This window comes from Schistocerca serialis, chromosome 1 (genome assembly GCF_023864345.2).
Source record: "Schistocerca serialis cubense isolate TAMUIC-IGC-003099 chromosome 1, iqSchSeri2.2, whole genome shotgun sequence".
In the NCBI taxonomy this organism is placed as follows: domain Eukaryota; kingdom Metazoa; phylum Arthropoda; class Insecta; order Orthoptera; family Acrididae; genus Schistocerca; species Schistocerca serialis.
This window is the reverse complement of record NC_064638.1, coordinates 1073839032-1073863730: the sequence shown is the minus strand read 5'-3', so window position 1 is coordinate 1073863730 and position 24699 is coordinate 1073839032. Positions and strand designations below refer to the sequence as shown.

Below are 24699 nucleotides of genomic sequence, written 5' to 3'. Positions count from 1 at the left end.
TACATTTCAATTCTATTAGAATATTACATGACATTTGACATAAACATTAATATTCACATTGAAACTTATTTACAGTTTTCTTAACATAATGGCATGAAACAAAAAGAAATGAAATCAGAACCACTATTACACAAGTTAATCGTAAAATCAGATGAAAAGAATTACTTACATGTACAAAAGTACAGAGTCATTGTTGTTACAATAGGAATAAAAGGTAGGATAGTAGCCTAATGTCTCTGTGCTTTCTAAAACACAGTAAATATTTAACCAATTTCTTCATGAATAGTATATACCGGATATAAACGAAGACATAATTGAATAAATATATTTATAAGCATGCTGCTACCGTTTTCCGTGTAACTGTGGAGTACTTAAGGCCTTACGCGACCGATAGTAATAGGCCACTTTGACCCGCAGTATCTCATTTACTATTCAAGTTACTGCCTGAAATTTATACGAATTTAGATTTACACTAATAGCTTTGTAAAGACACGTCGATCAAAAAAATCGGATGAACCGTTTAGATTTTGGAAATTCGTTGCTGAGTGTTACTTGTGTAATTTGTCATCAGATACTAAACTTTAAACTAATAAAGATATTGAAAATCTGATTACACCTTCAGAATTGTCGTGCAAATTATGGTAATATACATGTTTCTTTTTGAGGTATCGTGATTCATCTGGCTACTAGTCATTTCTATGCAAAATGTGAAATGGCTGCATTAAGGTTTCACAAAGTCCACCATATTTGGCACTACCGGCATGTCTCCTTCATCGACACAGCGTCACCATGGAATTCCCAGCCATGCGGTGCCTGGACCCTGGCTAATGTTCAGCACCATGTGGCTGCCAACGAGCCGTGGACCACCGAGCGTGGCCACGCCAACTCCAAACTTAGAATATTTTCAGGGCGCCATAACTCGCCCGTTACCTCACACAGTCGACTGTTAACTGTCAGTAGCATGTATACAATTTGCCAGTGTTTTTCCAGATATTACCAAATTAAAGTTATTTTACATTCCCAAGTTTGTCACCATTTCATTTACTATGCTGATGTGTCGCTATGAGTAATATGCATTTTTGATCCATCAGATGTATAATTTTGTTAAGTACTGTATATGACGTTGATATTCAGAGGTGGTTCTTATGTTTCGATCTTTTCATCTCTGTATGCTACAGCTATTTTTTCTGTTTGTTCAATCTTGTGATGATGGTTGAAGTAACCAGAACTGGTCCAGAATAAATTTAAGTATCCGGGTGTTCCACAGTCCATGTAGCACTCCTCTAGAGATTGTAGAAGGGGCTTAGCAGATCAACTTTTTTACATAGGAGCCCATGTCTGCAAACGTCATCCAACGTCGCTACTGTACGTCAAATTTATAGGCGCCAGCGCCAGTAAATGTACATGCATACAGGGTGATTCTCATGTTAAAAGCTTTCTAGGATGATAGGGGAGAATAAAGGTATCAATTTGAGGTAAGGGTTCCTTTGCCGGAAGCGAAAGAGTCGAAAGTTATAAGCCAAAACCGTTCTGATACCTCAGACAGTGGAATACATGTACTGAAACTGTAGTTGCTAAGATTGTAAGGTAGGAAACTTTCGAAGGTGGTAGTATGAACTAAAACAAGGAAGAAATGTCCAGTAAACATGGGTTCTAAAATGTATACCTGAGGGGCTTATGAGCACTTTTCCATCTTCTATGTTGTCAAACACATCTTCTCTATTGAACAAGCGCTCACAGTTCTTACGATAAGCGCTTTAGAGCCCATGTTTACTGGACTTTTTCCCTTGTTTTGGTGTATAGTACTCTATGATCTTAGCGACAACATCACCAGTACATGTATTCCACTATCAGAGGTATCAGAACGGTTTTCGCTTATAACTTTCGACGCGTTTGTTTCCGGTACAGGGGCCCTTGCCTTAAAGTGATATATTTATCCTTTTACATCACCCTAGAAAGTTTTTAACATAATCACGGAATCACTCTGTATGTACTTATATTTACTGGGCCGGCGCCTATAACTTTGATGTTCTGTAGCGTCGTTGGATGACGTTTCTGGAAATGTCTCTGTAAGTCCTTCTTCATACAGATGGTTGTGGGACCTAGGCTGTTCAGTATAAAATATCGAAGCGAAACACCTAAAATTACAACTGTTGTTTTATTTGAGAAACCAGTTTCAGCGCTAAATTTTGCTATATTCAGGTCCCATCACCGACGTGTAGGAAGAACCTCATCTCTGGTCCAGTCAAAACAGGCACCAGCATTCAATGACTTGTATCCGTAGATTTCTACTTAACACACCAATCCCTTCGATCGTCACTTGCCGGACATGCGTTACAATGTAAAACGTGATCCACCAAGTTCCTTCTGCAACCTCTAGGGGTATGTAAAATGATTTATGAAACACCTTGTATACAGCTGGCGGCAAAAAATGTTTTTCTTTGAATACTTATTAGTAGTAAATCACCTTGTTGTTGTGATAAGGAATAAATCGCGGATAGGACTCCCTCACGCCTGATCCTGCCCGGAGCATGTGGATTGCTGCCGAGGACTCATCCTTGGCGACCACATGGAAGATCAGAGATTAAATTAGATTCATTTTTCGTTCCATAGACCAAAAAAATGAGATGATTCTCGTGGGTGTGGAACATATCAGAAAGTATAAGGTAAAAAGCATAAAACCTTTGAATATAATACTTGCTACACTGGTCATTTGTCAGGAGATTGTCAAAACAGGTGAATACATTACAGTAAACTGGAACCGCTAATATTTACAGAACTAATACGTTGTCAGAATGAAACACTGTTATGCACTTTTAATAAATTTATCATACACAGAATACCTAATCATGTCTGTTGTGACAAAGTGCTGTCAGAACTGAAATCTAACATACTTTTACATAAGCTGATTTAACAGTCCCTGTTAAGGATTCATCTATAGAGTAGGAGTTGCCTATTAAGAAGTCTTTCAGACTCTGCTTAAACCGTGTTTTATCTAAAACCAAGTTTTTTAATGGTTGCTAGAAATTCATTGAAAATGTATGTTCCTGGATATTGGACCTCTTTTTCGACCAAGGTAAGTGATTTTAGGTCTTTATGTATATTGTGCTTATTCCTAGTATTGATACTATGTATTAAGCTATTGGTTGGAAATAGAGATATATTACTTGCAACAAATTTCGTTGAGGAATAAATATACTGAGAAACAGTGGTTAGAATACAAAGTTTCTTGAAAAGGTTTCTACATGATGTTCCTGAATTTACACCACAAATGATTACTATTATACGCCTTTGCACGTTAAAAACTTTTGCTCGGTTTGATGAATTACCCCAGAATATGATCCCGTATGGCATAATAGAATGAAAGTAAGCAAAATATGCAAGTTTTTTTTATATTTATATCTCCTACATCTGACATCATTCTCACTGCGAATACATCCTTGTTTGTGTGCTTAAGTAATTCTGTGACATGCCCATCCCAACTGAACCAATTATTGAGTTGCAATCCCAGAAATTTAACGCTGTCGAACTCATCGATCTGCATTTCTCCATATGTTATACACATGAAGGAAGGAAAGCTCTTACAGGTTCTGAACTGCATATAGTGGGTCTTATCAAAGTGTAATGACAGATAATTAGCTTTAAACCATTTATTAATGTCAGTGAAATTTTGATTAGCAGCTATTTCTAAATTTGTACTTGACTTGCTACTTACTGCAATGTTTGTATCTGCAAACAAAACAAACTAAGCATCTGGCAATATAACAGCCAAGAGGTTATTAATATACCACAAGAAATAGTAACGGACCCAAGATGGAACCTTCAGGAACACCACATGTAGTTATTTCCCAGTCAGATGAAACTGCTTAGTGGCCAGGTATTTCGCAACAACACCCTTTGTTTCCTGTTAGTTAGATAAGACTCAAACCTTTTCGCAGCATTGCGGGTAACACCATAATATTCTAATTTACTTAAGAGAATACTGTGGTTCACACAGTCAAAGGCATTTGACAGGTCACAGAAACTGGCAGTAGCCTATAATTTATTATCTAATGAATTAAGTACATTCTCACTGTAAGTGTAAATACCTTTCTCTATAACAGGACCCATAAGAAAACTGATCTATGAATTGAACCATATATTATTTGGGGTCAGTTACTTAAGGAGACGCTTGGGCATAAACTTTTCAAACATTTTGAGAAAGCTGGGAAAAGTGAAATTGGTCGAGAATTTGATGGCATCTCTTTATTCCTCTTCTTGTAAAGAGGCTTACCTTCACCGTATTTTAGCCTATCTGGAAATGTTCTGCTCATAAGAGATTGATTACACAAATAACTTAAGGTAGAACTCAACTCGCTTGAGAACTCTCTGATTAACTTCGTTGATCTAATAAGTTCTCTCTTCAGTTTGTAGAAGTGTACGTAACATGAATTGTCAAATACCTTGTATACAGCTGGTGTCACAAAGCATTTCCTCTACTACACTACTGGCCATTAAAACTGCTACACCAAGAAGAAATGCAGATGATAAACTGGTATTCATTGGACAAATATATTATTCTAGAACTGACATGTGATTACATTTTCACGCAATTTGGGTGCGTAGATCCTGAGAAATCAGTACCCAGAACAACCACCTCTGGCCGTAATAACGGCCTTGATACTCCTGGGCATTGAGTCAGACGGAGCTTGGATGGCGTGTACAGCTACAGCTGTCCCATGCAGCTTCAACACGATACCACAGTTCATCGAGAGTAGTGACTGGCGTATTGTGACGAGCCAGTTACTCGGCCACCATTGATCAGACGTTTTCAGTTGGTGAAAGATGGAGAATGTGCTGGCCAGGGCAGCAGTCGAACATTTTCTGTATCCAGAAAGGCCCGTACAGGACCTGCAACATGCGGTTGTGCATTATCCTGCTGAAATATAGGCTTTCGCGGGGACCGAATGAAGGGTAGAGCCACGGGTCGTAACACATCTGAAATGTAACGTCCACTGTTCAAAGTGCCGTCAATGTGAACAAGAGGTGACCGAGATGTGTAACCAATGGCATCCCATACCATCACGCCGGGTGATACGCCAGTATGGCGATGACGAATACACGCTTCCAATGTGTGTTCAGCGCGATGTCGCCAAACACGGATGCGACCATCATGATGCTGTAAACAGAACCTGGATTCATCCGAAAAAATGACGTTTTGCCATTCGTGCACCCAGATTCGTCGTTGAGTACCCCATCGCAGGCATTCATGTCTGTGACGCAGCGTCAAGGGTAAACGCAGCCATGGTCGCCGAGCTGTTTAGTACATGCTGCTGCAAACGTCGTCGAACTGTTCGTGCAGATGGTTGTTGTCTTGCAGACGTCCCCATTTGTTCACTCAGGGATCGAGACGTGGCTGCACGATCCGTTACAGCCATGCGGATAAGATGCCTGTCATCTCGACTGCTAGTGATACGAGGCCGTTGGAATCCAGCACGGCGTTCCGTATTACCGTCCTGAACCCACCGATTCCATATTCTGCTAATAGTCATTGGATCTCGACCAACGCGAGCAGCAATGTCGCGATACGATAAACTGCAATCGCGATAGGCTACAATCCGACCTTTATCAAAGTCGGGAACGTGATGGTACGCATTTCTCCTCCTTACACGAGGCATCACAACAACGTTTCACCAGGCAACGCCGGTCAGCTGCTGTTTGTGTATGAGAAATCGGTTGGAAACGTTCCTCATGTCAGCACGTTGTAGGTGTCGCCACCGGCGCCAACCTTGTGTGAATGCTCTGAAAAGCTAATCATTTGCATATCACAGCATCTTCTTCCTGTCGGTTAAATTTCGCGCCTGTAGCACGTCATCTTCGTGGCGTAGAAATTTTAATGGCCAGTAGTGCCAGTTTCAAGTACTTAGGATGCATATTCTCACACGATGGCAACATAGTGAAAGAACTGGAAGCGAGGTGTCGCAAAGCTAATGCAGTGAGCGCTCAGCTACGATCTACTCTCTTTTGCAAGAAGGAAGTCAGTACGAAGACTAAGTTATCTGTGCACCGTTCAATCTTTCGACCAACTTTGTTGTATGGGAGCGAAAGCTGGGTGGATTCAGGTTACCTTATCAATAAGGTTGAGGTTACGGATACGAAAGTAGCTAGGATGGTTGCAGGTACTAGTAGATGGGAACTATGGCAGGAGGGTGTCCACAATGAGGAAATCAAAGAAAAACTAAGAATGAACTCTATAGATGTAGCAGTCAGGGCGAAGAGGCTTAGATGGTGGGGTCATGTTACACGCATGGGGAAGCAAGGTTATCCAAGAGTGTCATAGGTGCAGCAGTAGAGGGTAGAGGAGTCGGGGTAGACCAAGAGAAGGTACCTGGATTCGGTTTAGAATGATTTTGAAGTAATAGGCTTAACATCAGAAGAGGCACCAATGTTAGCACTGAATAAGGGATCTTGGAGGAATTTTATAAGGGGGCTATGCTCTAGATTGAACGATAAAGGCATAATCAGTCTTAAATGATGATGATGAGTAGTGTAGTAAATCACTTTGTTCTTGTGATCAGGAGTAAATCGCGGAGCGAACTCTTACGCCTCATCTTGCCTGGAGCACGTGGATTGCGGCCGAGGACTCATCCTTGGCGACCACGTGGAACAGACGAACGTTCGTCGGTTAGCGTAGTGGCCTGTGCGAAGTCTCTCGAGTGCTTCGGATAGAGTCCTGTCGACTTGGGTCGCACCCTTGACTGACTGGCTTGTAGAAGGAAATGTTTCTTCCTCTCGGGCGCGAAGGTCGGCGGCCGTCGAGGGGTAGGTGGCGGCGCACCGGCACCACCCGTCGGTCTGCGGGGTGGCGGTGAGGGGCGGGGGAATCGACCCACGGGGGGCGCGGCGTAGCGTAGCGCCGAGCGCCAAGCCCGGACGTCAGTGTTTTTGGGTCGCGCGGCGCGGCGCGGCAGTGTGCGGCCTGGCGTGGCGTCTCGGTCGGCTTCGCAGCAGCGGCCGCGGCGCAGCACGGCGAGCCGCGCTAGAGGTAGGCCAGCAGGCGCGCCGGCTCGCCCGCTCAGTGGTTCGCGGACGCTCGGCGCCGAAGCACGCCGCCGACACCCACGCTGCGCGGCGTCGCCTCCGACTCTCCGTGGAGCAGCCGCGATGTACCCCGTCGGCGACGCAGCGCGTCTCGTCGCTGTCAGTGCTACGTTTAAACTCCTTCACCGTCTTCTTGTGCTACAAGACACGACTTCACTGCTTCCTTCTGCGATTTAGGTAATGGTTGTGCCGGTGTCGAAGGTAACAGTGCTGCTCCGTTGTCATTAAACGCTAATACACAATTCGATGCACCACGCTTCCGAGGTACCACCCCACCACGATATTAATGCACTTCGCTTCCTGTGTCAGTTACTGGAAAGACACTGTGACCGTACAGTAAGCAAGTACAGTGGTGACTAAAGAAAACGCAGGGCACTGTGAAGATTTCCAGACAGGCATGGACATATTATCAAGCGTTCCAGCGTGTTCTCGTGAAACATCATGACAAGCACTTAATCCTACCTTATCGCCCCTACTCCCAGGTGCAGTAATATCATGGTAGACTAATAATTTCGTTGCAACGTCAACTCAATATTATCTCTTCATTCAATGTATACAAACATTCGCTATTTTTAGCAGATAAAAAATTCTCCCTGAGTACTTTGGTGAGCCGATCACGCTGTTTCAATCCATGATAGCTGTGCATCACGAGCACAGTAATGATACCTCAGAAATTACGTGGTGGTGTCTGATCCATCTTTATGATATAAATTGAAGCTTATGAATCTTGTACGTGGCGTGTCAGGCCTGGTGTAACTTTCCCAAGCGCGCTGAGAGCTGATGTTACAGAGTGTCCATTGTAAACTTTTACTCGCATGGATTACGATTTTACTAGCGTGGATTACGACCAGACAGTGGTTTTTGGAGGTAGTGGCTCCTCAGTCGCACGCTCTTTAGGATTAAATCATATATTAGGATTTACGTAATAGTATCCTATAACCGACGTCGTGTGTCAAACGTGTTAACGTCCTCGTTATCGGGTCTATCAACAATGGAAGCGGATGGGTGTCATTGATACAATACCAGCTGTGCTACCAGAAATGTTGATACTTCGTATAAGTTAACAGTTACCATGGAAACCTTGGTCGTCCAAGGATTTTTAATGGTATCAAAGTATCTGATTCCTCTTTACACTTGAGAGTGACAGATCCTCCGCCAGCAATCAGAGTGACGTGTGAAAAAACTCGGCGACGTCTGGGTGTAGTCTGATGCTACTCTCAGTCTGACGAGCTGAGGTGTTCCATCAGCGTGTGACGATTACAGCAGAGCGATATTCGTTGAATCGGCCCTGCACGTGGCGGCTGTAGTGCGGTGGCGGTCAGTGAGGACGATAGTGCTGGTGAGACTCTGGTTGCCTCCAGTCGCCTTCCAGCCGCTCCAGTGCCGCCGGGCAGGTGTTCTGCGGAACGCCGAGGGTCTGATGAGCTACCTCAGCGCGCTCTGCGGCGGATGCCGGTCCTGGGTGAGTACACGCTGTCCCTGCCTGCCGCTGTCCCAACACAGCGGCGCTACGCTACAGACGTGTGAATGTTCTTAGACTCAAGTAGGACTCTTGCAAAAAAAAGGCCTTTCATTGAATGTTTATGGCTAATTAAATGTGATTCTTTGCTGTGTACAGATGTGCCACACGTATTAAAAATTTTAATAGAAAAAATATTACACTACTGGTCATTAAAATTGCTACACCACGAAGTTGACGTGCTACAGACGCGAAATTTAACCGACAGGAAGAAGATGCTGTGATATGCAAATGATTAGCTTGTCAGAGCATTCACTCAAGGTTGGCGCCGGTGGCAACACCTACAACGTGCTGACATGAGGAAAGTTTCCAACCGATTTCTCATACACAAACAGCGGTTGAGCTGCGTTTCCTGGTGAAAGGTTGTTGTGATGCCTCGTGTAAGGAGGAGAAACGCGTACCATCATGTTTCCGACTTCTACTATCAAGTTTCCGGATTGTAGCCTATCGCGATTGCGGTTTATTGTATCGCGACACTGCTGCTCGCGTTGGTCGAGATCCAATGACTGTTAGCAGAACATCGAATCGGTGGGTTCAGGAGGGTAATACGGAACGCCGTTCTGGATCCCAACGGCCTCGTATCACTAGCAGTCGAGATGACAAGCATCATATCCGCATGGCTGTAACGGATCGTGCAGCCACGTCTTGATCCCTGAGTCAACAGATGGGGACGTCTGCAAGACAACAACCATCTGCACGAACAGTTCGACGACGTTTGTAGCAGCGTGGACTATCAGTCCGGAGACCATGGCTGCGGCTACCCTTGGCGCTGCCTCACAGACAGGAGTGCCTGCGATGGTGTACTCAACGCGCGAAACTGGGTGTACGAATGGCAAAACGTCATTTTTTCGGATGAATCCAGGTTCTGCTTACAGCGTCATGATGGTCGCATCCGTGTTTGGCGACATCGCGGTGAACGCACATTGGAAGCGTGTATTCGTCATCGCCATACTGGCGTATCACCCGGCGTGATGGTATGGGTTACACGTCTCGGTCACCTCTTGTTCACATTGACGGCACTTTGAACAGTGGACGTTACATTTCAGATGTGTTACGACCCGTGGCTCTACCCTTCATTCGATCCCTGCGAAACCCTACATTTCAGCAGGATAATGCACGACCGCATGTTGCAGGTCCTGTACGGGCCTTTCTGGATACAGAAAATGTTCGACTGCTGCCCTGGCCAGCACGTTCTCCAGATCTCTCACCAATTGAAAACGTCTGGTCAAGGGTGGCCGAGCAACTGGCTCGTCACAATACGCCATTCACTACTCTTGATGAACTGTGGTATCGTGTTGAAGCTGCATGGGCAGCTGTAGCTGTACACGCCATCCAAGCTCCGTTTGACTCAATGCCCAGGAGTATCAAGGCCGTTATTACGGCCAGATGTGGTTGTTCTGGGTACTGATTTCTCAGGATCTACGCACCCAAATTGCGTGAAAATGTAATCACATGTCAGTTCTAGAATAATTTATTTGTCCAATGAATACCCGTTTATCATCTGCATTTCTTTTTGGTGTAGCAATTTTAATGGCCAGAGTGTATATTTTACTTACCTTTTGTTCGACTCCACTGCAGACCAGTTGATTTCAATATTCATGCTGGTTCCAAGTTGTTCGTAATACCCGCAACTGGAACTGATGACTTTTAGTTTTTCTATTAATTATTTTCTTCTCTTTTCGTCTGGCACAGTGTTTTTTGGCTTTTAATTATACAGGCTGAATGTGAATAAGAAACATAATCCATGGATAACAAACTACACGAAATAGTTCTCCAAATGTAAGCTTCACAAAATTTTTACCTATGGGTATAGGTCAGCCCAACGACATAAAAACAGGTTTGACACACAAAAATAAACTTGTCACAGCTCAGGACTGGCCAAATACAATACTGGTAAGACCAAAAATGGGCACATGTCACGATTTTTACCTGAACGTGCTTTTTAAGGATTAGATCATTAATAAAAATTCAACGCAGACGATACTCTAACATCCCTCATGTTTGCAGATGACATGGTGTACTAATTTACATCTGTGGCTGATTTCGGTTGACAGTCACAGGACACACAATGTAAAATGAAAGTTAAATTGCAAATATAATTTAAATAACAATAAAATCGATATTTTCTAATCTAAACATAATCTGTATGTATTATTTCTGGAAAATAAAGTTAAAAAAGCTCATTACGGATGCCATTGCTGTGGTGAAACGTTTTTTGGTGTTAAAATAATAATTATGTGTACAAGAATTGCTTTGTGGGTTGAAGAAACGTACAGGGTAAATAACCTAAAACTTGCACCTCAGATATTGCGGAAATGGGAAGTGCTATTGGTGCATGGGTACTCAGGGGCTCGTATTGTTAGCCAATAAACAGATTATAATAATAATTAGAAAATCTAGTTTTTGTGCAAGCATACACATTTTCAAACGGAACAAGGCCTACTGACGTTAAAAAACTAAAAATCAGAACGTCCGTGGTGTTTATTGCAGGAGTGTATTGCGATTCTTTTACGAAATATCGTATTTTGAAGAGTCTCCACACCGACACTTGTTTGTGCTATTCATCCTGCGTTGATGCTAGGTACAATGTTGTGGCGTTTGCTTACAGTGTGCATGTGTTGTTCTTGAGTGCAGTGCGACTGGCTAGTCAGTGTGTGGCAGTTCAAGCAGTAGGTCTTGACTGGACGATGGATTTACCAGCGTAGAACAAGCCGATATGCTCATGGTGTATGGAGAGTGAAGTAACAATGCAGTTCGTTCTTGTACGGTGTATGCGGCAAGATATCGCAATAGATTTCAACCGCCTCTGCACTTATTTATCAACCTCTTCAAGCATTTACGCGAAAGTGGTGATGTAAACACCTAGACAGCATAATAGAAGGAAACGGGAGACGACAGAAGAAGGGGAAATTAAAGTTCTTGCTGCTGTTGCAGTTGATCCGCACGTTAGAACACGCACCAACTAATGAGAAAGTGGCATGAGACCTATGCATTCTCCATGGACATCGATTCCAGTCCAATCATATCTGTATCCATGACGAGCTGCATGGAAACGATTATGATAATCGTGTTAATTTCTGTGCATGGGCATTAAGACAGGATACTCCAGATCTATCACCTATCTTCGATAATGATCGAAGCAGTCGAAATGAATTAAAATTTGTGCTGCGGCCGGGACACGAACCCGGGTCTTCTTGCTTGCTAGGTAGGACTGCTAACCATTACACCAGCGCAGTACAATGGTCAATATTGCTGCACTAACTACTTAAGCCGAGGGCCCTCCTCAACACAAACTTCAATTCATTTTTCCATTACATATTGTCATTACTGCCAGGGCTCTCCGATATTGGCAAGCACCCCAGCATTGGACGTAATGGGACGTCCTTGTACCATTGGTGATCTTATAGGCCTTATAATTAAATGTTTCCCAGTGACATTTAAGTCTCTTTTTATTATCTACGATAATGATCGAAGCAGACGAAATGAATTAAATTTACGAGTCCCGGCCGCAGCACAAATTTTAATTCATTTCATCTGCTTCGACCGTTATCGTAGATAATAAAAAGAGACTTAAATGTACCAGGGAAACATTTAATTATAACATCACGTATCTTGTTTAGATATGAAGCCGCATTTACCAATCATGACTAGGTAAACCACCAGACATGCACAATTGGACTGTTGACAATTCTAATTTGTTTCGTCAGGTGGAACGTCAGCATCCATGGAGTGTAAACGTGTGGTGTGGGATAGTGAACCATAAGCTCATTGGCCTGTTTTTCGTAGATCGAACACTGGTGCGCACAAGTATTGCAGCCTCCTAACAGACCATTTCCACTGATGCTAGAAGAAGTTCCTCTGCAGACTAGAAGGAACCTGTGGTACCAACATGACGGCTGTCCAGCCCATAGTACACGAAGTACTACAGCATGTTTTCGCGAATTGTTTCGGAATCGTTGGATTGGACGCAGAGGACCTGAACCTTGGTCGGCTCATTCCCCGGATTTGACACCTGAAGACTTTTTTATGCAGGGAAAACTGAAACAATCTGTCTACAAGGACATGCCAACTACACCCGATGACGTGCAACGGAGTTTTACTGCAACCTGCTCCGACATCTCTGCTCAAATGCTAGCACCCTGTGCAGCATTCGTTCCATACTAGACTGGAAGCGTTTACTGCCGCTGCCGGTGGTCGTTTTGAACCCAACCTGTGATGGTCAATTCTCTCGTTACTGGTTAGAATCCACATAATTAGAATATGCAGTTGTGCTGTTCTTTAGTGTGTGCTGTCGCGGGTATTGCACAAGTGTCGGCGTGGAACTTTTCAAAATACGGTATCCTGTAAACGACTCACACTAGATCCTACAACGTATACCACTGACATTCTAATTTATCCTACCTTGGGTTTGTTAATATCAATAGACACTACTCCATTTAAAACGCAGTATGTCTGTACAAAAATGTACTTTCTAAGTTTCATTACGATACGTTTCTTGGCTACCAATAGAAGCTCCTGACCGCCAATCTATTCTGTGAAAACCTTACATCAATAGCATTTTCCATTTCCACAATATTTGCGCTAAAAATTTTAGGTTATTTACCCTGTACGTTTCAATTATTGTTTTATTTTAACACCCAAACGCGTTTCACCACAGTAATGGCATCCGCTATGAGCTTTTTTTTACTTTATTTTCCAGAAATAATACATACAGATTATGTTTAGATTAGAAAATATGGACTTTATTGTTATTTAAATTACATTTGCAATTTAACTTTCATTTTAGATTGCCTGTCCTGCGGCTGTCAACCGAAATCAACCACAGATCTAAATTATTACATCATGTCAGCTGCAAACATGAGGGATGTTAAGAGTATCGTATGCGTTAAATTTTTATTAATGATCTAATCCTTAAAAGGTATGTTCAGGTACAAATCGTGGTATGTGCCCATTTTTGGTCTTACCATTGTTGTATTTGGCCAGTCCTGAGCTGTGACAAGTTTGTGTTTGTGTGCCAAACCTGTTTTTATGTCGTTGGGCTGAACTATACACATAGGTAAAAATTTTGCGAAGCTTACATATGGAGAACTATTTCGTGTAGTTTGTTATTCGTGGATTATGTTTCTTATTTTGACAGTGTTTATTCACATTTTCTCCTGCTCATCTGTAAATAATGCGTTTTGCTATGTTTTTATGGCTTGGACAAACGTTTCACTTCACAAATTTACGTTTGCCACGCGCTTCCGACTGTCGTTTGTTTACTGTTTTGTTTTGGTTTGACGTCCCCGAACTTTGAGTCTGCTCCTTTTGTTTTCGTTCTGCGTGTTTGTGTGTGTGTGTGTGTGTGTGTTCGTGTGCATGTGTTTATTTTGTGTCGTCCGATATTTCATTTAGTGTGTTCAAAAGTGTTTTGCTGCATAGAACTGTTTGATCATTGATAACTTTTTCGCCCTGTGTAATTGCTTTTTGAATGTGGTAATTTTCTTCTATTGTTGAAAACTGGAACATATGATTACAGTGTTTTAGGATTTGGAGGTGTGTTACAATGCCACTGGCGTGGTGGTTAATTTTGATGAGGTGGTATGCAAGTATTTTACCCTGAGATTTCTGCATATTTGTCCGATGTATACTAAAACACAGTCTTTGTAGGTTAGCTGGTATATATATATATATATATATATATATATATATATATATATATATATATATATATATATATATATGCTTTTTTGAATTTATCTGTGGTGGTGCTGGGTATTTTTGATCTTTTCTGCATAATGTTGTTCCTTTTATACACAACATGTATGCCGCAACTAATCTTCACAACTAATACAGTCTAACTCCAGAGTTCAGCAATGTCTTCCTCACGATACAGCTAACGCCAAAGATGATGTACCAATCATAGAGATATATCTAAGGAGTGAGCATTCTCCACTACACATGTTACCAACATCAAACTGGGCTAATCACTTGATTTTGGGATGATGCTGCTTGTCTAAAATTTGCGGTAATAGAGAAACTTGAATATTACATGTATTTGCCTTGTTTTGCCTTGTTTCACTTTCAGTAAGAGTTATAGTAGAATATTGATGTTGCTACGGATGTAAAGATAAGTATTTGAAACAAGGACTAGTTACTTTTTATAAGTGTGTACAATGAATGTATAATTTAAATGTCATACTGATATGAGGCACTTCATATATGGAAAAATGTCGAGACGTGGTATTATAATGTCTTGTACTGGAGAGATAATTTTTGCCTTTTTTTGGCTGTGTGCTTACGAGACAGATGCTAGATAAAATTGAAAGTATGTTACAGTACATAAACTGCCTGTCAGTGCATACATATTGATACTACGTTCAAATGCAGATAAAATTGACATTTGGCAGTCTGATTAATTTCCTTCAATTTATGCATCTTCTCAGACCCTTGCGTGTATTTCAATATTTCTACATAAGACAGTTTCCTATACAGTGACATTGTAACGTAATTTATTAGAACAGATATGACAACCTGAATCAGTGCAATAGAAAACATAAAAAGTATTGTTGGTTACGACTTCTTTTATTACTCCAAAATTCGAGCACTGATCTGGTACGTTTTATTTTTTTTGTGCTTATCGTATGGTTTTACTTTTCTGATGAGATGGCGAAAAAATATTATAGATTTTTTATTTGTATATAAAAATCAGAAGGGTAAACAAAGAAAAACAGAAAATTATAATAGGTGGTGCAAATCGCTTTCCATATCTGCTGTAACAGTTTCACAGTTCCAGAGGCGTTGTTTTTTCGTGACGCTTCGGCTCCGTCTACCTTGTCATTGTAACGTAAATAATTAGAGCAGAGATTCGAAAATATGAATAAGTGCTATAGAAAACGTAAAAAAATATTGTTGATTGTCATTTCTTATCCCGATGTCGAAAAAACGTAAATAATGTGGACTCTGAGCTATGATACTGTGGCGAAAAAGCACAATACCACTGCTCTTCACATCTTCAAGCCAATTCGGTATCTGATGTCAAACTGTTAAGATGTCTCTGAAACGCATACACGAGGTTTCATTGCAATTCTGAAGATAATTTATCCGCAGAAGCGATGTAACAACACTAAAAATACGCTAAGCGCTATACAGGCTAATATGCGCCGTCCCAAAACCACGTGACTTGAGCTGCAGGAGATTTTGCGGACAGAATTCTCGTTCTCCAAATCCGAATGCTCAGTCCTTAGCTGTTTATACTTTATGGTACCAATCAGCGATAACTGTACAATGCAAAGATTTGACATTGAGTGTTTGTAAAAATTAAACTTTTTAAATAACTGATTTAGAATTTTTCGTATGTTAACAATATGTATTCAGATTTACATAAATAAAATTTAAATAACGTTCTAAGACATTGTCTTTTTATATTGTGATCAGAAAAACTGAAAAAACATTAGTAGCACCAGATTTAGAAGTGACAGAAACACACGTACAAGTGCCCTTACACAAATACTATCTCAAAAAAAGATAAAAAAAGAAAAAAAATGAATACTGGTAAAACTGGGCCTCATCTTACGAAAATGATAAAATGAGTTGATCGATTAGCCGCCTGATTTCGATATACATCTCACGAATCTAGCGTAGGCTTGCCCATTCCAATTTTGCAAACGTTGTCTGCGTCTGTAGTTTACTAAAGGGCAGATGAATTTCTCCAAACAAAGTAACAAATCTTTGAGTGGCGAGGGGAGGGACGAATCACTGTCTGCTTCCATCATATTACGAGGTTCCCATTGGATCTTGCACGAGATGAACGGTTATTTGCGTTGTCTTTCGCAGATATCAAGAATCCCCATCTGCAAACAAATTACACATCACAAGAAGCAATATTCTGGTTCTTCCGGTTATGCAGTTTTCTTAGAGCCTTTGTACAATCGTCTACAGTGTCTTACTAAAATAGATATCACCTCGAAATGTGTCATAATATATCCAGTTTCTGCCAGTTGAGAAATTCATCCTGTGTCTTGTTAGAATAAACATTATTTTTGTTTTTTCTTCCCCGACTTTATCAAATTTTCACCCCTTTAGGTATACTTTCAAAGCGTGAGGAGATGCAGTGGTTAAGATACTGGATGAAAATCTCTGAAGAATGAAGTTCATACTTCCATCGATCATTCAGACTAAAGTTTTCACAGGTTTTTCAGTAGCACTTTAGTTCACGTAGGGGTAGGGGTGGGGGGAAGGTCTTCAGACAACAGTTTGATTTTCGCGTTTTGGAGGAGAAACTGTTACATGTAATTAAGTTGGGGAGGGGGGGGGGGGCTACTGCAGAAGAGGAAATACTCTCATCCTGTTTCGAGCAACATATTTCTAGCAAAATACTCTTGCACTATGCACCCACAATCAACGCAGTTATGAGCTGTCATGATGGCGTACCTGACTGCTATGGAAGATCCTCCTCGTCTTCGCTCGAATACTTTAAAACATTGCGATAAAACTCCTTCCCAAGTAGCTGACGAGATTGGACAGTCCCTTATTTAGTACCAGAGTAGGACTTCTTAGTTACGAAGTTGTAGCCAGCAGCAAGATTTGGTCATCAGTAGCCTTTCAGGAAGTATGGATCTTACTGAACTTGCCGCCAAGCTTACGAGCGGAGCTGATTTTTCCATAGTACAGTACTCGTAGCGTAAACTTCGCCAGTGTCAACTGCGTGTTTAATTTCTATTTCTATTTCTATTTCTATTTCTTGGAAAGGCCTTGAGAAAACCAGGAGCGATTTCTTACCATGTCCCCCGTACAATCTGAGGCGTGCGGTTTGTCTCTAATTACCTCGGCGTCGACGGGACGTTAAACCGCAATTTTCTTCCTTCCTAGCTAAAAATGGAACTTCAGATACACAAGGCATTTTACAAGGCCAGCCACAATAAAACATCTGACTTTCGGAGGCATAGCAGTGAGGCCACGTTCGCCGAAAACCGACCCATTCGAAGAGATTGGTGTCGCTTGACGTACAGCTCTAAGAGGAGTACACGGCTGATCTACGAGCAGTAGTACGTGTTAGGCGCACTCACACCTACTCTCACCTTATTGGAACTTGTGGACAGTGTAACGTCGTAACTGGAGAGCACATGTGTGACATATAAGTGGATCCGCTGTTCTTCGTGTCTTCTACAAATTTGTGTTAGTTCTATTTTGTCAGATAACGACATTATTTGAAAACCACGTCTGTTATGTGACACAGAATGTTGATGTTACACAGAGCAACCAGTCGTAATTTGGTTTTATTGTACTTTATTAAAAAGGCGTTGTGAGCTGCTAAAGAAAAACTCTCTCAACAAGAAACACGGAAAACAACATGAAGATATTACACTTAGCAGATAAGGCAGCCACTATGAGTGTGTTAGATCAAATTGAGATAAACACACACAAAAGCAATTTCCGTTTCCACGTCACCAGCGAGAACATTGAGTTGGCAGCCCTCCTTTTCTAAAAGGTTTCCAGAAGTTACTTCCCACACTCGACTATAAATAACGATTCTCCACCAACCCGCAGGGCAAACTACTTACGATGTATCTATCTTTGGTATAGTAAATAAGTTTTATGGTACTAAATATTAAAAAACTAGTAATGTATTTGACAGCGATATTCAGACAGCACATGTGGTTTCACACTTTTACTTCACAGCACTTATTTCTGTGCTATTTTGTAAAGTAGATTGTTAATGCGGTAAATCCCCAAATGCTATTTTTTTCTCTGTTAAGTACGTTATGTCTAGTCTGAAATACTATCTCAATCCAACTTAGCTGCAATATATGCCTCCTTATCTTGAGGTGCCAGGTATTTTGTGCATTATCACTACATCACAGCAATTCTGGCGCTTATGTACCTTGTAGCTATCCTGTATGGGTTTTCATCTGATGCGAGTCAAGATCTCTTGTGTCGTTGCTTTATGAACTAGAATACTAATGAAAATCGCACTATGTGTATGTGAAAACACGAAGAACAACATATTTGTTATTCATTCGGGAAAGGCGATAAAAACAAAATTTTCTGGGTTCACTTCAGGTAAGTTTCATTCCAACACGGGCTTATAGCTAAACCAACATTGTTATGCTCTTGAAACTATAAATTTTTGTTTTTTCCAAGGCAACTTTTCTTTAAACAAATGTCCACGTACTTTGATAAAAGTATGCAACCACCTGAAGATGAATGTACAGGGTGTCACAAAAAGGTACGGCCAAACTTTCATGAAACATTCCTCACACACAAATAAAGAAAAGATTTTATGTGGACATGTGTCCGGAAACGCTTAATTTCCATGTTAGAGCTCATTTTAGTTTCGCCAGTACGTACTGTACTTCCTCGATTCACCGCCGGTTGGCCCAATTGAAGGAAGGTAATGTTGCCTTCGGTGCTTGTATTGACATGCGACTCATTGCTCTACAATACTAGCATCAAGCACATCAGTACGTAGCATCAACTGGTTAGTGTTCATCACGAACGTGGTTTTGCAGTCAGTGCAATGTTTACAAATGCGGAGTTGGCAGATGCCCATTTGATGTATGGATTAGCACGGGGCAATAGCCGTGGCGCGGTACGTTTGTATGGAGACAGATTTCCAGAACGAAGGTGTCCCGACAGGAAGACGTTCGAAGAAATTGATCGGCGTCTTAGGGAGCACGGAACATTCCAGCCTAAGACTCGCGACTGGGGAAGACCTAGAACAACGAGGACACCTGCAATGGACGAGGCAATTCTTCGTGCAGTTGACGATAACCCTAATGTCAGCGTCAGAGAAGTTGCTGCTGTACAAGTTAACGTTGACCACGTCACTGTATGGAGAGTGCTACGGGAGAACCAGTTGTTTCCGTACCATGTACAGCGTGTGCAGGCACTATCAGCAGCTGATTGGCCACCACGGGTACACTTCTGCGAATGGTTCATCCAGCAATGTGTCAATCCTAATTCCAGTGCATATGTTCTCTTTCCGGACGAGGCTTCATTCCAACGTGATCAAAATGTAAATTTTCACAGTCAACATGTGTGGGCTGACGAGAAACCGCACGCAATTGTGCAATCACGTCATCAACACAGTTTTTCTGTGAACGTTTGGGCAGGCATTGTTGGTGATGTTTTGATTGGGCCCCATGTTCTTCCACCTACGCTCAATGGAGCACGTTATCATGATTTCATACGGGATACTCTACCTGTGCTGCTAGAACATGTGCCTTTACAAGTACGACACAACATGTGGTTCATGCACGATGGAGCTCCTGCACATTTCAGTCGAAGTGTTCGTACGCTTCTCAACAACAGATTCGGTGACCGATGGATTGGTAGAGGCGGACCAATTCCATGGCCTCCACGCTCTCCTGACCTCAACCCTCTTGACTTTCATTTATGTGGGCATTTGAAAGCTCTTGTCTACGCAACCCCGGTACCAAATGTAGAGACTCTTCGTGCTCGTATTGTGGACGGCTGTGATACAATACGCCATTCTCGAGGGCTGCATCAGCGCATCAGGGATTCCATGCGACGGAGGGTGGATGCATGTAACCTCGCTAACGGAGGACACTTTGAATATTTCCTGTAACAAAGTGTTTGAAGTCACGCTGGTATGTTCTGTTGCTGTGTGTTTCCATTCCATGATTAATGTGATTTGAAGAGAAGTAATAAAATGAGCTCTAACATGGAAAGTAAGCGTTTCCGGACACATGTCCACATAACATCTTTTCTTTCTTTGTGTGTGAGGAATGTTTCCTGAAAGTTTTGCCGTACCTTTTTGTAACACCCTGTATAATTAGAAACCAGTAATGATGCTTTTTGAATAAAGTACTACAAAACCAAATTGCGCTTTGTTGCTCTTATATATTATCAACATTATGCTTTTTGTTAGTTGTTGAGCGAAAGGATAGGCAGTTAATATGCCTACCACCCGAATGAATACCGCAACTGTCTGTAAATTAGTCTGCAGCTGCCGGTATTGACGGGCCGCGGCTCGTTAATTCTACTTGTGGATCCGAAATGGAATTGGTTCACCACGGTCCCACGCCCTTCCGTTCTCTCCTTCGTTCGCTACACCACCCTCTCCTCCTCTACCCTCACCACACTGTAAACTGTGTACTTGGTCATTCCACAATTACAACTTGACACGTTAATCTCCATTATTCCTATCAGTGACTGTGTAGAGGCTTACTTGTCGAAGACGGTAAGATTGCATCGTGCGAATTACTAGTTGAATAATCGGCTACATGTCCTCGCGTCAATATGTGCACAAACGCTTCAGACCAAATATTCGTCACATGATACAATAAGTCTCGTTGTTGTATTTATCATGGAACATGGCACTCACAAACGACAAAAAATTCATCTGCAATATAACGTGAAGTGCAATAATTTTAAGTAAATATACAAGCAGGATATGGTAATGTGGATGAAAGCTTTCCTCTAAGTAAATGTGTTGCATCTTGCCTATGTATGACATATACAGGGTGGTCGAAAATTCCCGTTACAGACTTCTAGGACTTGTAGCGGGGAGTGAGTACATCGTATTTTGAATAGGAACCCGTGTCCGGAAACGTCATCCAACGAGACTACAGAGCGTCAAAGTTATAGGTACGTGCGTCTGTAAATGTACGTATACACGGGGTGATTCCGTGATGATGTCACAGACTTTCTAGGATGATGGAGACCGATAAATACATTAATTTGAAGACAGGATCCCTGTACCGGAAACGAACGAGTGGAAAGTTATAAACGAGAAAACTTCTGATAGCTCTGACAGTTGAATACATGTACCGGTTCTTGCGTTGCGAAGAGTGTAGGGCTGGTAACTTTCAGTGGTGGTAGTGTGGACAAAAACGGGAAAAAATGTCCAATAAACGTGGGCACTAAAGTGCGTACCTTAACACCTATGAACACTTGCACAATAGAGGAGATGTGTTTCACATTAGCGAAGATGAACGAACGGTCATAGCTCCTCAGGTATTCAATTTTGAGCCCACGTTTATTGGACATTTTTCTCGTTTTTTTCCACACTACCACCACTGAAAGTTACCAGCTCTACACTCTTCGCAACGCAAGAACCGGTACATGTATTCAACTGTCTGAGGTATCACTACGGTTTTCGTTTATAACTTTCGACTCTTTCGTTTCCGGTACAGGGATCCATACTTCAAATTAATACATTCATTGTTCTCCATCATCCTAGAAAGTCTGTAACATCATCATGGAATCATCCCACGTCTACGTACATTTACAGAGCGCCCAGGCGTATAACTTTGACGCTCTATACTCTCGTTGGATGACGTTTCCGGACATGGGTTCCTATTCAAAATACGATGTACTCACTTCCCTCTACAAGTCCTAGAAGTCTGTAACGGGAATTACCGACCACCCTGTATACGAAGTACAATATACACTTTAAGGAAGAAGAATCCGACCCACCACGAAGGAATGATCCGAATGGAACGGAAGTCGGTAGATATGACGTACATGTATTGGCAAACAAATAGTTACAATTTCAGGAATACTGGACGATTTAATCAAGACAAAAAGCTTCTCAAATTGAGCAAGTCAATAAAGCGTTGATCCACCTTTGCCCCTCGTGAAAGCAGTTATTCGGCTGGGCACTGATTGTTAGAGTTGTTGGATGTTATCCTTGAGGATATCGTGCCAAATTCTGTCCAAGTGGCGCATTAGATCGCCAGAATCTTGAGATGGTCGGAGGACCTGCCCATAATGTTCTAAACGTTCTCGATTTCGGAAAGGATCCGGCGACCTTGCTGGCCATGAAAGGCAAGTGAATGAGGCGTAGAATATCGTCGATGTACCGCAGTGCTGTGAGGATGCCACGGATGATAAACCAAAGGCGTCCTGCTATGAAAAGAAGTGACACCCCAGACCATCACTACTGGTTGTCGGATCATATGGCGGGCGACAGTCAGGCTGGTATCCCACCGCTGCCTGAGGCATACATGTCTTCGGACTGGAATCTCATTGATTGGGAGTAGAATTGTCTTCAGTGATGTAGCCCTCTTCGAATTGAAACCCAGTCGTAATATGACACTAAAGAAATAATTAAAAACTAATTTCATCTACATCTCCATTAATACTCCGCAAGCCACCCAACGGTGTGTGGCGGAGGGCACTTCCTTTCCTGTTCCAGTCGCGTATGGTTCGCGGGAAGAACGACTGCCGGAAAGCCTCCGTGCGCGCTCGAATCTCTCTAATTTTGCATTCGTGATCTCCTCGGGAGGTATAAGTAGGGGGAAGCGATATATTCGATACCTCATCCAGAAAACGCACTCTCTCGAAACCTGGACAGCAAGCTACACCTCGATGCAGAGCGCCTCTCTTGCAGAGTCTGCCACTTCAGTTTGCTAAACATCTCCGTAACGCTATCACGCTTTCCAAATAACCCTGTGACGAAACGCGCCGCTCTTCTTTGGATCTTCTCTATCTCCTCTGTCAACCCGACCTGGTACGGATCCCACACTGATGAGCAATACTCAAGTAGTAGTACCGAGCGGGGTGGCGCAGTGATTAGACACTGGACTCGCATTCGGGAGGACGACGGTTCAATCCCACGTCCGGCCATCCTGATTTAGGTTTTCCGTGATTTCCCTAAATCACTGTAGGCAAATGCCGGGATGGTTCCTCTGAAAGGGCACGGCCGACTTCCTTCCCTAATCCGATGAGACCGATGACCACGCTGTCTGGTCTCCTTCCCCAAACCAACCAACCAACCAATACTCAAGTATAGGTCGAACGAGTGTTTTGTAAGCCACCTCCTTTGCTGATGGACTACATTTCCTAAGGACTCTCCCAATGAATCTCAACCTGGTACCCGCCTTACCAACAATTAACTTTATATGATCATTCCACTTCAAATCGTTCCGCACGCACACTCCCAGATATTTTACAGAAGTAACTGCTACCAGTGTTTGTTCCGCTACCATATAATCATACAATAAAGGATCCTTCTTTCTATGTATTCGCAATACATCACATTTGTCTATGTTAAGGGTCAGTTGCCACTCCCTGTACCAAGTGCCTATCCGCTGCAGATCTACCTGCATTTCGCTGCAATTTTCTAATGCTGTAACTTCTCTGTATACTGCTGCACCATCCGCGAAAAGCCGCTTGGAACTTCCGACACTATCTACTAGGTCATTTATATATATTGTGAAAAGCAATGGTCCCATAACACTCCCCTGTGGCACGCCAGATGCTACTTTAACGTCTGTAGACGTCTCTCCATTGAGAACAGCATGCTGTGTTCTGTTTGCTAAAAACTCTTCAATCCAGCCACATAGCTGGTCTGATATTCCCTAGGCTCTTACTTTGTTTATCAGGCGACAGTGCGGAACTGTATCGAACGCCTTCCGGGAGTCAAGGAACAAGAGTCTTGTTACACACTGAATCAAAGGCGCTCTAAATGAGTTTGTACATTCATCCAGCCTTTGATACTAGAAACGAGGCTTAGATGCAGGCGAACAGATTTCCTTGAACTTGCTAAATTTTGTCTCTTGCTGGAATATGATAAAAACTGATTCAGATGGCCTGAAGAGCATCGCCGACCAGTTCCACGCCCTCAAAAGTCTGAAAATGCGTTTACTTTATAACAGTTCCATTAAGATTTTCTAACGGTGCAAAAAGGTGCCTATCTATTTCTCTCTCCCTCTCTGTCCTTGTAGTTGTGTGTGTGTGTGTGTGTGAGTGTGTGTGTGTGTGTGTGAGTGAGTGAGTGAGTGCAGTTTTATGTACGCATGTGTTTACACTCTGCCTCGCCTAATTAATGTCACAAAGATAACAGTAAACCACGCAAATAGCTGTTCGCTGGAGCGTTTATTTGACGTGAGATCACGGGAGACAGTGAAACAGCACGCTTAGCACTTAGCAAGGCGGCGTTCCGGTATAGCGCAAAACATGTTGTCTGAAGGAACAGCGATCAAATCTCGCTTGGGACATCCCCGCGAATAATGTTTTCTCGGTTCACGTACTCCCGCTAAGGAGAACGTAGGAAAATTCTAATTTTCATCGTGGGCGTAAGTAACTTAGTGCTAACTGTTTTGTTTAAGATTATTATGAGCCGTAAGGACATCCCACAAATGTAGAAGTGT

At 42.3% G+C, this 24699-nt stretch overlaps 1 protein-coding gene across 1 annotated transcript in view; it reads right to left on the bottom strand.

Annotated features, from left to right (window-relative positions):
- Window positions 1–6623: 6623 nt before the first annotated feature.
- Window positions 6624–24699, bottom strand: part of LOC126455479 (serine/arginine repetitive matrix protein 1-like) — a 37534-nt gene continuing 19458 nt past the window's right edge. Inside the window, exon 2 of the mRNA XM_050091234.1 lies at window positions 6624–7177. Coding sequence (XP_049947191.1) covers window positions 6624–7177 — 554 coding nt within the window. The remainder of the gene's footprint in view (window positions 7178–24699) is intronic.